The 18,815-nt window shown below is 32.3% G+C and overlaps 1 protein-coding gene across 2 annotated transcripts in view; it reads right to left on the reverse strand.

Annotated features, from left to right (window-relative positions):
- svp (COUP transcription factor 2) overlaps positions 1 to 14,065 on the reverse strand; it is a 185,248-nt gene extending 171,183 nt beyond the window's left edge. For both annotated transcript variants that reach the window (XM_088226409.1, XM_088226408.1), the window contains exon 1: positions 13,009 to 14,065. In XM_088226409.1, coding sequence (XP_088082535.1) covers positions 13,009 to 13,228 — 220 coding nt within the window. In that variant the 5' untranslated portion in view covers positions 13,229 to 14,065. The remainder of the gene's footprint in view (positions 1 to 13,008) is intronic.
- Between the last annotated feature and the right edge of the window lie 4,750 nt (positions 14,066 to 18,815).

The following is an 18,815-nucleotide window of genomic DNA, read 5'->3' on the forward strand; positions in this document are numbered from 1 at the left end:
AATCATAAGAACGCAAATATTTTAATTTTTTTTTAAATAAATAAATAAATAAATTATTGCCTTCATTAGACTTTTGATTAATTTCGTCGACGAAAACCTCTTTAGGTTGCCATAAATTATTTAAATAATTGTTATGAATTCTGAATGATGATGTTATGAATTCATTTTAAATTGTAAAAGCGCTCACTTGATGAACAGACTCTCAAAGTAAATAGTCAAATCAAGTTTTTATTCGTCCCATTCTTGATTTCACGTAATTAAAAATACAATATATAACGACCATTACATATGTTTCTAAATGAAATACTAAAATAATTTAACGGGTATAAAAATAATGAATTTCAATGATAACAGATAAAAAATAATGAATTTAAAACGTAACCGTCACAATAATTTATCGAGGGTAAAATTCAACAAAACTTATTCGTACATTTTAAAAATCTTAGCAAAAAATGTTCTCATAATCCCTAATCCATCACTGTACACAATTTATTGCAAACCATTAATTAACATTACCTTTTTATATAATATTTGCATACTGTGACATTGCTTATCCTTTTTGACCAGATCTCCCAAAGTCATTAAGCTAGACAATAAACTACCCTATCCTAACGTTGACCCTACAAACCGGTTCTAAAAACAATCCTTAAAAGTGTCATTAATATTGTTTACTTCCTGCCATTTAGGCAAGGGTTGAAATCTTATGGGACACCCTTCAGAATCTAAAAAAATGCGTATTATATACAAGTCGCACAGGAACAGAGAAATTCCAAAACGTATAACATACTAACCCTTTTGTAGAATCTAATTAAAATTATCAGGGTAATCAAACATTTACATATTATTATATGACCCGTATATACGTCAACATATATAATTGTGCATTATGCATAGGGCACTGCATTGGTTCTGAAATCGCAGCGTATCAGTGATCAATTATTAAAAATAGCTTTGTACTCAATTGTACAATCTTTTTTATAATATGGTATTGTTGGATGGGGTGGTGCATATGCCAATATATTAAACCCTCTTAAAATAGTACAAATATTAATTATTAAAGTAATTTTAAGGAAACCCTCAACATTCAATACTGAAAGTTTTTTTTTTTTTAAGTTAATACAATAGCCACTGTTTATAAAATAAATTCCACTATACAAATTTATAAACCAGAAAAAATAAAAGAATCTGAGATGAATAAATCACTTAGATACCAAAATAATACTAAAATCCCTAAATTCCATACAAGTAATGGTCAAAATAGCATTGTCTTCAAATGCGTCAAAAATTACAATAATCTCTTAATGAACTTAAAACTATTAAAACGAATATATCTATAAACAAATTCAAGATAAATCTAAAGAAATTTTTTGAACATGTGTAAAAACTGCATTAATTTTTAATTAGTAAAAATGTACTATTATCTTCTGTTTTTCTTTATATATCCTATGGGTTTTTTTTTCCTGATGTACTTGTATATTCAAAATTATATAAACTCTAATAAATAAATAACTATAATAGTGGAAGTCACTCTCCAAGCACAAGATAGGTCTCTTTTTTTGGAGAGTTACAGTTATAACATTTACTAGATATATAGAAGTAGATTTGTATAGGATGAAAAAAAAACATGTACTATTTATGAAATTATTTATTAATAATAAAAATTATTAATTAATTAATTTATTGTTAATAATTATTTTTTCATTGTAATATGTATAAAAATAAGAAGACCACATATAAGAACTTAAGTCTCCTTGGCGGTGCCCACGTGCAAGGTAAAATTGCTCGTTGCCAAACGAAAAAAAACCTCTGTGTGATCTAGTAGTAGCCTAGGCATCTTTTTGCCGAAAAATAACAATCTAGTACTACAAAATATGTACATCATTTAGATTGAAAAAAAGAGGCAAGACCATTGGCCTAATAATATAAAGACATTCCCTGAGCCTACTTGTGTCATGAAACCGTGTAAAAACCTTTCAAATAAACATTGTAAAAAAAAAAAGAAGAACTGACAGGTAATAAGCGGAAAAAAAACCCTTGACGTCACATGTGGAGTAATTTAAGAAATACAAAATTTACAGCGTTGATAATACGATGTATATAAATTTTTTTTTTCTCTTTTGGGCTATAACTGTTTTTCCATTTCTTCAATATTATTTCTTATTTAAAGGATACATATTCAAAAACCATATTTGCCGCAACAAATCGGTTTCTTAAAACAGGCATTTGCCCATATAGGAACCGATTGCAACATTAGGCATACTAATATTTCTGGCTTGCCAACCCTTCATATACTGAGCCTACTCCTAGTACAAGCAGAATTTGTCAGAGTGTTTTTTGTGCCATTTTTGAAATAATGTATGTATACACTAATAAATAAATCAATATAAATAAAAATAAATATTATTTTTATTTATTTAGTTTGATAGTTTATTAACAAACAAAAAAAAACAACGCTGAGCTTCCTGATTCAAATAGTAAGTTACCACTACTCTACCATAAAATCTTCACTGTCCATGGCATAAAATAAATGTAATGTAAATATTTGTCCACAATAATTCTCATGTGACCCCTTTATAAATAATGGTGTTTAATTATTGTTTAATGTCCTTCTTAATAAAAGATACGTGTTTTTAACGAAGCAAGATAAAATGGACTTAAATAATGAGTCATCATTTATAAGCGGACTTACCATTAATTTGTCGCATACGGGTTATCTTTATAAGGAGGACAATATAGGGTTAAATTGGTTCATAACACGTTACGGTACTGAACCGAACAGTAATAAATAAACTGTTATAAATAGTATTGTAAAAAAGTGGCACTTGAGGAAGCGTAAAATCCCAGCGTTTTCACTGACATAAATATAAATAGTTTTATATAAATAAATAGTAGTGCTAGTGACAACTCAGATTCAGCAAATATTGCGATTCCCTCACGAGTTAAAAAAAATCGAATCGCTAAATATGATTTAATGTCAATTTGTTGCAACAGAGCGAGAAAACATTTTTGAGAAGGGAATGTGGAAGTCTAAGCATTTACAGGGCTTATAACCTATCATTGGCTGGTTTAAGTGACCGTCTAATCCACTGTGTAACATTCACAATTCTGATTTTGTTTAAACATCCACATTTCCTCTACTCTTGATTGTTTTCAGGCGTTGTCTAGTAGGTGAATTGGTTCAGCCGGATGAATCTCACCCACATGATAAATGATTCAGCTCTTTTACTTCACAAAAGTAAATATTAAATGCATGCACCACACACCCGAACCCATTTTAAAGTCCGTCTTTCTTCAGATTCACTCATACAAGCGAGTATTTTTTTTAAATTACAAATCGATATATTTCTTCCTCTACTAACCAAATTCAGTAAGGAAAAGCGCGAACAAATATTTACATTTACGACTTTCACTGTCGCTCTAAACCCTCCCCCTCATTGTCTACAAGGTAGGACAGGGGGAAGTATAAATAAAATAAATAAATAAATCCATCACCCAAAAGCCAAATGATGGAAAAGTAAAGGAAATGCGGATGTTTATGCATAGGCAGAATGGTGAATGTTACCCAGCGTGTAAAGTGGCCACTTAAGCCAGCAACAAGTCAGATGACGGCGCTGTAGCGCAGTTGGTTAGACGGCCAGCTGTGAAACTGGCGTCGCCGGTTTGATTCCCGCCAGTTGCAAGAAAAAATCCAAGAAAGATTTTTTTTTTTAATTATTGGTCGGCGTGTTGTGGTGTATTTTTTATTACTTCTTTCCATATCCCCTCTATCCTACCTACTGACAAGCCTCTTAATAGAGACTTAGTGGGTTATTCCTTTTTTTAAAAATATTTTTAAAAATCCTGTAAATGCCTAAACTTGCATATTCCCTTCTCAAAAATGTTTTTCTTCTCGTATCGTATCGTTAGGTGTATGAATGTTGTAATACGTGCATCCGTGGTACGTTGCACTTCTTATTTTTGTTTCCGAGGCACTAGTTGTTACTGCTTTACAGTGCAATCATTATTTTTCTGTAGATCCAAAATATTTCTGCATGCACCATTTCTATCGCTTCAATGTGAAAAGAAAGAGATGACAAAATATCTGCTTGTACTATCGTCACGGTAATTTGTTGAGCCCCCGACTAGATGATTAATTACGTTTGGTCGGTGGAAGGTGTAAGAACGCAAGGATATCAGAGAATGCGTACAAGGGAGAACTCTTGTCGACTGTCATGAGATTAATTTATACACTCGACGTGACAGGACACTCTGGGTGGTAAGGATATCACTCGGAAAATCAGACGCATCGGCGCACAATAATAATAATTATCCTTGTTATGTTCTGGGTAATGCATGAGCTAGTTAAACATGATAATGATAGTAAAAGATGTGAATCAGATAATATACCTACGTTTAATCATCCCTTCTTTCTTAATAGCATAGTGTAAATATTCAGTCAGTTTTTTATTTCAAAAATATATATTTTTTTAAGTGCATATAACAATTAACAATTTATAACAGATATGAAGAACATTTTAAAGACGGGACATGGAATTCTAGGCATTTACAGGGCCATTTTACACACTGTGCGACATTTATTAATTTGCCTTTGTTAAAAAATCCACATTTTCTGCTCTTTTACCTACCTCACAAAACAGATGGAAGAGTTGAGGAAATGTGGATGTTTTAACAATGATAGAATGGTGAATTTTACACAGTAAATAAAGAGGCTATTTAATCCAGCCCTAATAAGCCCTGTTAATGCCTATATTTCCATATTCCCTTGTCGAAAATATTTTCCCTCAATGTTGCAAAAAAATTAGATCGAATTAACTAATCAAGCGATAATACGTACGCGAGGTGTCGGGTGATTAAAATAATTAAAGTATATATAATCAACTAAAAACAATGTTCACTGCTAACTGTGAAGTCCGTTATGATAAATCGATATAAATTTAGGAAATGCTAAAATATATGGCAAATAAAATAATTTTAAAAACCTAGAAATTTTATCGGTTTTTATTATAATCTGTCAATGTCTGGAATGCGAAAGGTAAAATAGGGGTTAAAAGAGTATAAACTACAATATTATATCGTAAACGCATCTTTTAATTTCTATCAATGGTATAACAAACATTAAAATAAATTCATTACCCTTGGACTTAAGTGACTAAATTTATTACCAACTTAGGAAACTGCCGTTTTTGAGATAGTGAATTATGCAAATGAAATTTACAAAAAAATCATTGATAATAACGCCAAAATAGTATTTAGGAATTATTCGTTTTTCACATTATTCAAATGAATAGAATTCTGTTATTTTTTCTTGTTTTTAAACAGATTTTATTAAGAATAGTACCAAATCTCTTGTGATTTTTAAACAAAATAAAAAATCCATGAGAATTACAATAGAAAAAGATACGTCTTTAATTTTTGGATGAAGTTATTACATTTTAAAACCTTGCAACTATATTGGACATGTTTTTTTAAGTCTGAAGTATTTCGTAATCTAAACTGGCATCTGAAATCGAAGGATGCAACTGATGTACCAATACAAAGCCCTATGAATTATTCGGTTCCAATTTTATGTCAGTATTTTAGGAAAGTTATTTAACAAATAAATACATTCGACAAAATTCTAGAGTCTTCTACTTACTGTTAGTTTTATTTATTTAAAATATTGTGTTTTCTTTATCGAGTCATTGGACAAGATAAATGCAAGAAGTCTCGTATCGGACAGGTCGACATCCAACACCTGTTGAGATTCCAACCTAGCTGGCATTTATCTTACTCTTACAGTTCCTATATACCTGGACTTGTAATACAATAAGACGATAAGAATAATCACCATTATTATATTTATAATAATTTATATATTTCAATCAATTGTCCCCGTAAAGTCAACACGACAAGTTCATTTTTTTTATAATTTATTGCCAAAAAAACTGTTCAAAACTCGTTTATTTATCGTAGCCGCTCCAAATTTTATTTACTTTGTCCCTATTTAGATATTTTTAATACAAAATTTTGTGACTTCAAGAAAAAAACTTTTTGAAACACTGTAAAATAAAACATTTGTCAGTGTAATAAGTTTATGTTCCTTTAATTATGTTTATTTTATTATAAAATCAAAACTTTGAATTGGTCAACTATATTGTGAAAATCCCTCTCCTCCACTCCACTCTATTTCCTCATCCCTTAACCTCCTTTAGAGCTCTTTTTTTTCTCATGTCCTATACAATATATTATTTTTCTCTTTACTGTGTAACATGTTTTCTCATTATATTTGTGAAAAACTTTAACTGGATGTATGTACTATTTTTTATATTTTGTATTCTTATATAACAACTGTTATTTTTCCTTAATAATAAAAATAAAAATAGATAAATTGTATTAATGCTACTTTTGTGTAAAAAATATGTCTGTTCTTTATATATAAATATATGTTAAACATGTAAAAGCCTACAAGGCGTTTAAATGAATAAATAAACGTTGAACATAATATTTGCATTTTATTTGTTAATCTAACTTTTTATTTTTAACATCTCATACAAAATTTTATCTCTTTTACAGCTTCTTTATATTTTTCTTTACCAACTACCTATGCTTTCTTAACACGGTTCTTTCTTTTATTTTTTTAAACTGTATTTTTAAAATTTTATATTGTTTATATACATGTGTATTACATAATTTTTATGTATGGAAAAATAAAAATTAGTAGTAAATTTTTGTACCCTACTTTGCTCATATAATAAGAGAAATAATGAAAATTTAACTTCGGATTAAACAACGCCGTGGTGGACATTTGGCCAACATTATCTTTAAAACATAAAATATTATTTAACAACAACAACAACATGATATAAAAATATCCGTTTTATGTAAAATAAAATTTGTTTTATATTTTAAGTTCAAAGTTCATTAATCAAATTACTCTTATTAAATGACCCTTTACTTATCTAGTCTGTTGTGTCAATCAATGTTTCCGAGTGCACAATAAAATTTTAGAAAAATTAACAACTTGTTTTTTTTTACCTTACATTTGTGTTATGGTTATCTTCTTTGCGATCTGGCAATATTAATCGGTTACTTCAAGTATGCGCGCGGCGAAAGTGTGTCTTAGTGGGGGAATTATTGGACACAGTTCGATATATTCTAATATGATTCTACGCTCCTTCTGGAATATTCTTAATTCTATGGTTGTATGTGATATTGTTCTGATATTCTCGTATTATGTCAGTGTTTATTACTTTTTTTTTCAAGTTTTAGTTCTTCGTCTACAGCTTTATTGCACCAGTAGATAATTTATGAATAAATTTTAAAGATTTTAGTTGAAAAAGTTCAGCTATATTTGATTGCTTTAGATTTTGCATAATCAAATACTATATGATATATTAATAATCGGCGCTCGTCGATAAAAAGATGCATGCACGTAAAGAAAACAAGGTATGTATATGAAAACTTAGTTGTGGGATGGTTTATCTTTTCTGGCTAGAAAACGATGTGATAAATTTTGCGGTAACATCATTGGTACCGTGCAACCGATGTCTAATTAAGTAGGTTCATTGTATATTCGCGTCATTCGTTCGGACACGACGGTATCAACAAATATCGGTAAATATTTTATCGTATCATTGTAATAGTGCCCAGAAGTAGAGATGAACCTGCTTCATGGGAAGAAAGTACTGACTTCAGTGGGTACCGATGGTCACGATACATTTCCCAACATTAGTAGATAGATAGGTCCCAAAGGTAAAGGGTCACATTACACGCAACTTTGATAGTTAAGGTGATAAAAAAGAAACTTCGCGTTCTTAGCACGTGCGTGAATGGCTTTTATTGTGTAAAATTAAATAATGAAATTCATATTTAGCGTATGTTCGAATCGTAGTAGACAAGCGCTGAATTTACACTCATTTTCGTACCCAATGGAGCATAGGGCTCTAAATTGGTACACCACATAAGGTCAATCATGCATTTCCTGACCGTTAACAAAAAAAAACTCAAAACATTCAAAATACTGATTAAAAGTAATATGAAAAATTACATTATTTTTTTAAAATTAAAAAGTTAAAATTAAATTTATATCTTAATATAATCACTTTGAAAAGCGCCCTTGAGGTATTATATTACGAAAATGGCGCTATATAAGTTATTCATAATTATTATATTATTATTATTACCTAGCATGGATGTCAAATTCTGACTGTATGGGAAAAAGAAAACTTCAACTCTTCACTCGGAAGTAAAGAGTAGCATCCTATGGACAACTACTAAAGCAGTAGCACCCTTGGGTATTATCAGTAGATTTGTTCAGTAGATCAGTTCAGTTCGGAAAGTAATTTAGGCATCGATTCTGTATATTGTTCACCATGTAATAAATACACGTCGAAGCCTACGGTCGTTTTCTTCCGTCATCTCAGACTGGCGTAGGAGCTCCAGCATCAACAAGCAAAAATCCTTTACTACTATGCATTGCCTCTTTGGGCCCATCCTCATTTTCTTAGGCTAGAATTTATTTTTGGTTTTCTTAATTATTGTATGCAAATACATGACATTTAAAATAAATATTGCTTGTTCGGGGAGGGAAGACATAATCTATCACTATATTAGACTTCAGATTTGATTTCGTCTTTAACCAACTATAAAACCGAAACAAAACTTGTCTTAGAGATTCTCAGAATCGCCCGGCATACTTTATTTTAAAATGTCTATATATATAATAAATTGTGAAAAATCTCTGTCTTAGTCAATCTTCTATAGAAAATATAATCAAAAATATTTTTTATCTATGACAACATTTTCGCGTAGAGGTATCCTACATTCCTAGTTCCTCTACATTCATACATCTTTTCATGCACTTACGCCGATTATTCCGACTTTTTACAAGTCCATCTTCAATTATCGTTCGATTTGGTAATGCCATGTCTTTCTCGGTCTTCCTTGTTTTCTGCATCCATTAATTTTTGCACCGTCATTTTTTTAGCCGTTTAATTTAATAAGATTTAATAAGAAAAATTGTTAAAACTAACTTCAACCCGGTAAAAACCATATATTTGTTAAAATTTGAATCTAGAGAATGTTATGCTTCCGATCAGTCTCTGAATCTGAAATAATGACACGGAAATATTTATTTGCATTTAACATATAGAAAAAAAATTATAAAGTCAATGCATGGACTTGTTAAATACATAGGACTAACAAAAGACCGACAATTGACGTGGACAATTCATATCAATAATTTAATTAGCAAAACGATAACATTATCAAGTCTTTTTTTATTAAAAAACTTTGTTCTAAAAAACGGAAAAAATTCTAACGTGTAAACACTACGTAAAATGTGAAATATGTTGTATCCAACGACTCTGAGGAACAGAAAACCAAAATGACATAAAGACTTTAACGATAGCAAAATAAAACACTGAACATATTACAACAGAGACGAAGAACATTTTAGAGAAGGTAAAATAGAAGTCTAGGCATCTACAGGGCTTATGACCTGTCATTGGCTGGTTTAAGCGACCACTGTTGTAATATGTTAATGTTAACGGCTCCCCAGGGAGTTGAGTCCAGTACTTGTCTACAAAAATTTGGACAAACTCAAAATATTGTTGATAAAATACTGAAGTTAGTATGTGACTTCCATATCTAACATCGACTATGGAACTCTATTTAGAAACTAAACAATTGAATGTAACTAAACTTTTTCAACTAGTATCTTTAAAGTTGATTTATAAATTAGCCACTAATGTTATTGTAGACAAAGAACAAAAACTTTATTTAAAATGTAATAAAAATGGACACAATACGAGAATATCAGAACAATATCACATACTCGTAAAACATTCTAAAACGAAACTAACCAACCAGGATCTGAAATTCGTCGCTTTAGTTCGTTTATGTCCAACTGACCATTTTTATCGAAATTGAGTTAAGCGTAGGTACAAGAGTTCTGAGAAAGCCTTTATTTATAAAATCTAAATTATTTTTGTTTAATTGTTTGGGTTTTTTAAACGAATTTTGTATCAAGTTGTAGTTATTACTTATGCCTGTTTCGTAAAACAAACTTTAAAGATCTCTTTCAGCAGATTTACGTTTTGGTCTGTTAGACAAAAACGAACTGAAATGACGAATTATAGAAAAAAAAAACTACCAGACAAAACTAAACAAAAGACTCAGACTACCTTTTCAAAAAATATTAAAAACATTATTAACAACGAAGTATGAATTAAAAATAAAAACTATTTTGTTAACTGAATGTATTAATCCGTAAGGGTGAAAAAATTAATTTTAAAATAAAAAAGTATTTTATGCGATACCGAGCTCGAATAGAATAAAAATACGTATTATTATTATTATTATGGATAACTTATATAGCTCCATTTTCGTAACAAAATACCTCAAGGGCGCTTTACATAGTGATTCTTTTAAATTTGTAATTTAATTAAAATAATATATTTTGTTGTATAGTAGTTTTATTATCTCACTGCTGCGTAATGTTTAAAAAAATCCAATCACCATCACACCACTTAAAAAAATAACGCAAATGAATAAATTAGTATCATTTATGAAAGTTATTATTGATTCATTCCGGTTCAAAATGGACATTCATCTTTTTAAATCAATCGATTTCTCACGACCGCAGGTAATTATCATCCATAATTGTTGTAATAATACATTGTACATATGATCCGATCCTTATAATTTACTGGGAAATCTTACAGAATTTGTTGCACTTATCAAAATCATCATGTAGAGATTAAATTTGATAAGCGCCATTAAAAAAGTTCGGATATCGACCGACCATAAGTAATAAATGTTAACATAAGCTGTGTCCATTTTTTTTCAAATGAAGAGAACAAAAATCCTCTCTAAACACAAGCATCTTGCTCCATTAGAGAGATACGACGACAAAATTAAACATAAAATTTGTAACATTCATTTGTAGGTATAAAAACGTTGAAAAAAATTTTTTTTGATAAAATAATATAAAAAAGAGAACACAACAAATTAGAAAATAACGTATTCTCTTTCATTATTTTAAAACAAATTAGTCAATAATTCAAAGCATCTTCACGGTACACTTTGCAAATATCGCGAGCAACTTTGACAGCTTTATTCCCTGGATTGAACGCGAACAGAAGGAGGTGTCGAAAACGCTCACTTTCGTTTACTTGACATTCCATTTTGAATGCTTATAATCAAATAAAACGATAGAGAAGGGCAGACATTTTTTTTTCCAATGACAACCATTAACTTTTTTTTATTGGGATTTGAACTTCGGACCTTGATCCGTGCATTCACAACACTACGACGGGACCACAGCCCGGCTCAATATTTCTCATTGATTTTTATTTTAAGGTAATAGCTTATATTAAGCTCCGGAATAAAACTTTCCTTGATTACCGTTAACAGGCCGGGCAGCGCGGCGGATTAAATCAAATCACTTAGGACGAATGTTGTTAGTTTTTCGGGCACCCCAGCTATATGAGTAAATAAAATCATATTTAAAATATTTGTACGTATTTATTAAAATAAATAAATAAAGGATAGAGTTGATTTTTAACCACATGAATATTTATTGCAAATTTTACTTTAATATTATTATTTTAATTTCTCACTGTTCGTAAATTACCACATTGCACAAACGTTTTATTTAGTCCATGTTAAATTTTTATCACTACGATAAATCATTGCGTACATCGTATTTGGTTATTTTTTTATATTTTATTGCACGCAACTGATATGTCGACTTAGAATCTTACTAGATAATTGAACATAACGCCGAATTATTTTTATATCTATAAACAAACAGAAATCTCTGTAATATATTTTCAGTCATCTCGTGGACAATAATTTATGTTGAATTCTGTTTATCAGACTTCAGACGTAATGTTTGGTATCTACGTTCTTTAGGTAAAATTGACAGTTTTCGAGATTTGAATATTCAAATACCTTATAGACGTCTTCAGGATTTGGATAAATTACGTTAATAAATTTTCATTCTATCAAAAATAAATGAATAGGTGACTTGGATTCCAACATGATATGCTAAAAGGTACAAGACAAATTAAAATGTCTAATGGACGGACTCTGGGCGGTGACCGTAGTTTTACGAAAAGCCACGCGAAATACCAGAATTTTAGATAAAACAAAATAACTTGAAATCTGAAAATTCGAGCCCCAAACGCGTCTAATGTCTGCAGGCTTTGCTGACTTTGCAGGCTGATACTTTGTTAAGCTAGCTGATTAGCTAGCTGAGCTACTGAGTAAAAAATTCTTGTATCGGAGATCAAATAAATGATTTAAATCTTTTGCCTAATAAGACCTTTTATTTTAGAAGATTATTTCAATTCAGCTAATATCCTAATTGATTCGTATTCCCAATCAACCTATTTTTATTTACAAACACAGTTTTACAAAGGTATGTATTGAGTGAACAGAATGAAAAGAAGCCTAATCACGGTAAATAAAAAAATTGAAGGTATGGACAATTTCTTAATAGTCATATCAACACCTTTATTTTTACATAATTATTTCAAACCCGGATAAAACTTATAAGCACGTGGGTAGTGTGTATCGAGACAAACAAAAAAATACATCCTTACTCAAACATCTCAATTAATTGTATTTCGCAATATGGATAGCAGTATTGTATTTATTCTGTATTGATTGAAGATTTGATTGAAGACGTATTGATTGAAGACACAATGACTTGATTGAGCACATTGCAGGTAAAGTGAACTGGTGTTTTAAAGTTGAAGTAAACTCATTTCTGTTATCAGTATTATTCAAAAAAAAATTCTAGTTCTTTTATGTACAAAACATTCATGTTAATTAAAAATATCAAAACACAAAAAAAAAATTGAAAAAAGGTCAAAAAGTTAAATTGTGACCACTTTGTCAATTGGTTCACTTTAACTGCAATGGACTCGATGGGGAGAGGTGTTAGGGAAGTTGGAAAATCTACCGGCTTGACGGTATGCAAGCCCCTCGAAGGAGGGCAAATGGGGCAAGGGTCGTCTGTACCTTCGCACGTGAACTGTCCGTAGTGCTTGCCGGAGGACTTGTCCCCGCAGACGACGCACTCGATGTTCTGGCCCTTGTCGGGCTGCGAGCCGCCGCTCTGCGTGCTGTTGGCCTGCGAGGCGGGCGTGGCGGCGTGCAGCTCGCGCGGCAGCCCGCCGCCCAGCGCGCCGTCCTCCAGCGGGTCGCGCCACGGCGCGGGCGGCGCCGCCACCAGCGCCATGCCGCGCGCGAAGCCCAGCTCGGGCGCGCCGTACGGCGGCGCCAGCTCCGGCGCGCCCACGTAGCCCGCGCCGTGCCCGATAATCGTGGCGGCGGCGCGCTCTACCGCGGAGCGCGCATCTAACGCGCACGGCCGGCCGAAGGCGAGGGCGGACACGACGACTTTTTCTCCTCGCACCGCCGAGCGCGCCGAAAACAATTCAAATCGTCAATCCGAATTATCTACTTATTCGAGCGAGAGACGCGGGAAAAAATTACTTTCTAAAAAGTTTCTTATTATTGGCACAAGTTTTCCAGAAAAAAATTACCCACTTCGTTGTCCAAAGTACTTCAAATGTCACTCTGATAACACAATATTTTTTTGTAAATTCAAAAACACACAATCGATTCTTGACACCTATTTTACAGATTGCACTATTTTTTTAGTTTATTTTTTCAGAATTATAAAATAATTAATGCACTGTCAGTTTGTTACATAATTATTGCAGAATGGATCAACAGCACGAACACTGATTTTTTGAATATTTTTACTGTCTTCCACTTCACATTCGCATTCGCGAAATTTAAATTTGGAAATTTTTGGCAATCACAAATTTCAACAATTTGAAAAGAGTCAATTTAGTATTTGTAGAATTTTCAATTTCAACAAAATCATATCCGTTAATGTTTTTATAGAACACGCGGTGAAAAAAACGGCGATGTATTTCGATAATGATAAAAAACCGGCGGCGTTTATCGAGTATCACGACCGGGAGCGTACGGGTCGCAGGAGATCGCAGCACCGCTTGGCGCACCGCTGAACTATGGCAGTGTCGCGGCCCCTGTGAGTCAAAGGCCCGGGTGAGCCCCCCCCCCTCGCCGGGTGAGCGGCCCCGGCCCCCGCCCCCCGCGCGGGGCGGGCCCTCCCATTGGCCTGATCCGTGACCGGGCCCGCCCGGCGGAGCGGTGTTCCAAATTTGAAAAGACGGAAAACTGTCTCGGGGAGAGTTCTGGCGGGATTCAGAGCTCGCATAGTTTTCCTTCAACACAATTGCGCGGATTCAACGAAACGGCCTTTGCATTAGATTACGTAATTATTAGATATATTCTTTTAATTCCTGAGACGTAAGTACCTTCGATTTACTTACTTTTCATCATCATCATCATCTGCATAGGGCACTACATTGGTACACCAATTGCGGCGTATCTTGATCATTTTTGTTACATAAAGGTAAGATGATCAGTCTTACGATTCAGATACCAGTCCAGGGACTATGAAATATTCTAGTGTAAAAACACCCTTTTAAATAAATATTTCAAATTGACCATGTCAGGAATCGAATCCGAGACCTCTTGCATAGTAGACAAATGCGTTGACCATTACATTACGAGGCTGACTACTTTTACGAAATGCAAATGTAGAGGGATGAATCGGAAATATTTCAGTAAACACAATGTGCTATAGTTAAGTGTTGTAAGTAGGGGAAATACGCATTTAAAAGTAAGGAAAAATTCTAACTCACCCATTTTTATATCCCTAATAATTATTATTTTCTCTTTATTTAAAACTACAATATTACAAATATTAAAAATGCAAGAAAAAATCTTTGGCCAAACACATTTTTTACCTTTTAGAACTTGCGTAAGTTCTAACATCAATAATTTAATATATAAAAAATATATTATATTATTCCTACCTTTTTTATTATTTGGCGTCGTTTTTTTTGGAAAAAATTATTTACGGTTCGATTCGCACCGTTTAGAAAGATATGAAAGGAAACGTTTAAATAAGTTTTATTCGAAAATATGAAATCAAATATCTATTCTAAATGCTGTTTTATATTTATATTATATCAAACGTTACAATATCATAGCTAATAACAAAAGATATTGGAGAGTAAAATAGACGGTAATCATTATTATTATTTTGCTAAGCGTTGGCATTATTTTTGTCCGTTACGAATGACGTGATTCCAAATGAAAAACTAATGCGGAAAATCATAAACAGTTAAAAATCTTGTCGCGTTCCGAATTTAAAATATGTAGGCGTGGCCAAGGCCATAGGGCCTGCCCCGGCCGGGTGGAGGGGATGACCCGTGCAGGTGGTGGGGGCAAGAGTGGCAGAGGTGGAGAGGGGGACAGACGAACTTGACGGAGTCGGTTCACAGCGCGATGAAAAGTCGCGTGAGACGGACGTGTTTTGTCGTGACATATCGACATTTTGATGTGCTAATTCAATGATAAGTCTCTTTCAGTTTCACAAATTAAAAAAAAATATTTCTGTGCTACTTGCGTGTTTAATTCACTCGATTATAGCAAATTACTGAGCTCCTACTTTTTCATGTAGTATATCTGAAACTTAATTTAAATCAATTTTTTACTTAGTTAGGGATAAATTAATTGTGATAATTTTCAAAAGAAGTTTTATTTCATACATTTTTTTTAAAGTAGGTACCTGTAGATTCACAAATTCAATCTTCACACTTAAAAAAAATTTCTAAATTGTCTGCGATTGTCGGACAAATGCAGTGCCCTAATCACCGACAGTGCGGATTAGGGAACGATGATGAGGTATGAGTAAAATACCGAATAACGAGTAATTTAACATGCCTGTTTTACGCGAAATGAAAACAATAAATTATATACTTATATTTAAAAACTAAAATTTTACAAATCCTAAAATATGTAGTTTTGAAACTGTTTTTTTGTTTTTATAATAGATATTTCTAAAGATATAATATATTATTTTTCTAGATAAAAGGACGTTTTAGTGCAACAAATTAAAACAAACACTGTTTGCATGGTTTATGTTTTTAAAAAAATATATAATAATATTCAGCCTAATATGTTAGTAGATATTATAAATGTTTGTAAAAGGTAAATTTGCCGTTTATGTAAATAAAATAAAGAATACCTAGATTACAGTGTAGATTACCTAGATAACATCGAAATTGTAATAGTTAATCTTATAAAATAGATCGATTCTTGTGTTAGCTAGGAATGCAAAAAAAAATATTTTAGCTTTAGTATAGTATCTACTATTCTTGAAGTTCCGGGTTTGATTCCTGCCAGGGTAGACTTGGAGTAAGTATTTGTTAATGGTGTTTGAAACTGCAATATTTCACTGTCCTTGGACTAGTACGTACCTGAAGCATAAGACTGATCTTCTGACCCTTCCTTCTAAATAACAAAAATAAAAGACACGCTGCGATTGGAGTACATTGGCATTGCCCTATGCACATTTTTTGCGTATACGAAAATAATGACAATCATTGTAAAGATGTATACCGCCAGAGACACAATATTTCAATATCATTGATGTATAAATCTGTAAATAAATTATCTGTTAGGGCTCTACTTTGGTACAAATTAATTTGTCAGCATGCGTCGCACTCCGAGTATAAACACAAGTTGGTACAAGATTACAACACCATGTTTACTAGTATAGAAGGGCTAGCTGTTCCTAGATATTGCAACAAATATGGCAAAAGGACACTGCAATACAGTATACTTAAAATATTTAACATTTTACCAAACAATATTAAAAATACTGAGTTAAATACAGAAGTGACACGATCGCTCAAATTTTGGTTAATAGAAAAAAGTTTTTCTATTAATGATAGTTTTTAATTTTTGATAATGTAATATGTAATGTTTTTCAAGTTAAATTATTTTTAATGTAGGTTAAGTGTGAATAATCGATGCAATTTATAAGAACCTGCTGACGAGTTGAATGTATGCAACTCAGCAAGACTATTTTGTAAATATTTTTGAAAAAAAATGAAAAATATTCTACAGTTTTTAAAAATATGGAACTATTAGGGATGGTAGAGGTATAGATATTGTTATGTAGATACTTACGTACATTATTTTTTTTTATTTATAATACAAACAGATGTACAGATAATAAATAGAAACTATATAAATGGAAATATAAAAATATTAGGGGCTGCCATTGCCATTCAATAACATGTATTCACTTCATAAAATTAAAATAAAGCGACGACGCCGACGCGCGACGGTTTAAACTACATAAACAATAAATACACTATTGATTATAATAAAAGAAATATGGACAAAACAAGGAGATAGTGGGAAAGAAAAGAAGGAGATGAATGAAGAGTAGTGAAGGATGAATGAAGGAAAGTAAAAGTGGAAAACGGCATTTGATTTGAAGACGAAAAATACATAGAAAAAAAGACAAAACGTCTATTCTCTGTTATTCTGAATCAAGCGTATTAGTTCTCTTCTGTACCTATAATATGGCGTGTTAAATATATCAAGTATAAATAAAACTGGTTTCGGCGGCAGTTTCGGGTTCAACTGATAATTGGCCGAAACTTCGGCCAAAACCTGCGCTTGGGATTTGACTTGAGTTATTTGAATTGTAAAGATGTATTATTTGTGATCTTCAAAAGGACATTTTCATATCATCGGATTTGGAAAGTAAAATTCGTATAAATATTCAGGATTCTAATATTAAAAATATTTATCCTTGGTATGCGAATAATAATTATACGAGTGAATGTGATGCAAATACATAAATAAATTTGTTAAATTGTATAAGAAAGAGCACGAGAATTGAACTTATAAAAAAAGACAGAGACGCAGTTTTGTGGCCGGTGTTTCTGTGAACGACAAAAAAACAAAATAAGAAATCTGTTCAATCAGTCGGTTATTGGCATTAGGTTTGAGTGCACGCTAGTTAATGACAGTCGTATTTGTGATTTTTAATTTATTTTCCTATAACAGTGTACTATAGTTTTTTTTTAAATTATGGAAAAGGAATTAGTTAACAGTATTGGTTGCAAATTATGTGGGTATGCATTGGTCAAGTATTGTCACAACTTCCACATTATTTTTACCCTCAACCACTGTTCACTTCCCAGCTCTGTATATTTTGATCATCCGCCACATTAAGACCTCGTGTCGTACTTTGCGCATTTATTTCGTTGAATGTGTGCCGCATGACAAAACTTTATTTCCACCAACCACCAGTGATGAGCTCCAGATCGGGGCCTGCCTTTGTGTTAGTGCCGCTCGCGGGTGTTAAGTCAGATCCTGCTTTTCCATCAAGAACGAGAACCATATAAGTGGCATCCCTTCCTTATCCATATCATTTTCTGGGGTTGTGACCGATTGACACTGCATACCGCACGAGGATACTTAGTTATTTACATTAAATTTAATTACAGTCCACTTCGCTCAATAATATCGTAGAAGCCCTAGGGCTTCGTTCCCGCTATTTCGCGCCTCGCACCCGCATGGGAATTCGTTTTCCCTCCAAGTATGTCCGAGCCTTGATTTTTTTTTCAAATGTTGGACTTAAGAATATTATATGTTTTGCTTATTTTATGTTACGTAGCACAGCCTTTTAAGAGTTAAATAAGCTTCGGTTTCAGTTTCGGCTAAAAAAACCTTGTTTTGGTCAATCAATATGTATGAGTAAGTATTAACATATTACAACAGAGATAAAGAACATTTGAGAGAAGGTAATATAGAAGTCTTGGCATCTACGAGGCTTATTACCTGTCAATGGCTGGTTTAAGTGGCCACTTTACACACTGTGTAACATTCACCATTCTGCCCATATTTGAACATCTATATTC

This window comes from Micrasema longulum, unplaced genomic scaffold (genome assembly GCF_059751315.1).
Source record: "Micrasema longulum isolate JH-2025_06_02 unplaced genomic scaffold, ASM5975131v1 h1tg000430l, whole genome shotgun sequence".
NCBI lineage: Eukaryota > Metazoa > Arthropoda > Insecta > Trichoptera > Brachycentridae > Micrasema > Micrasema longulum.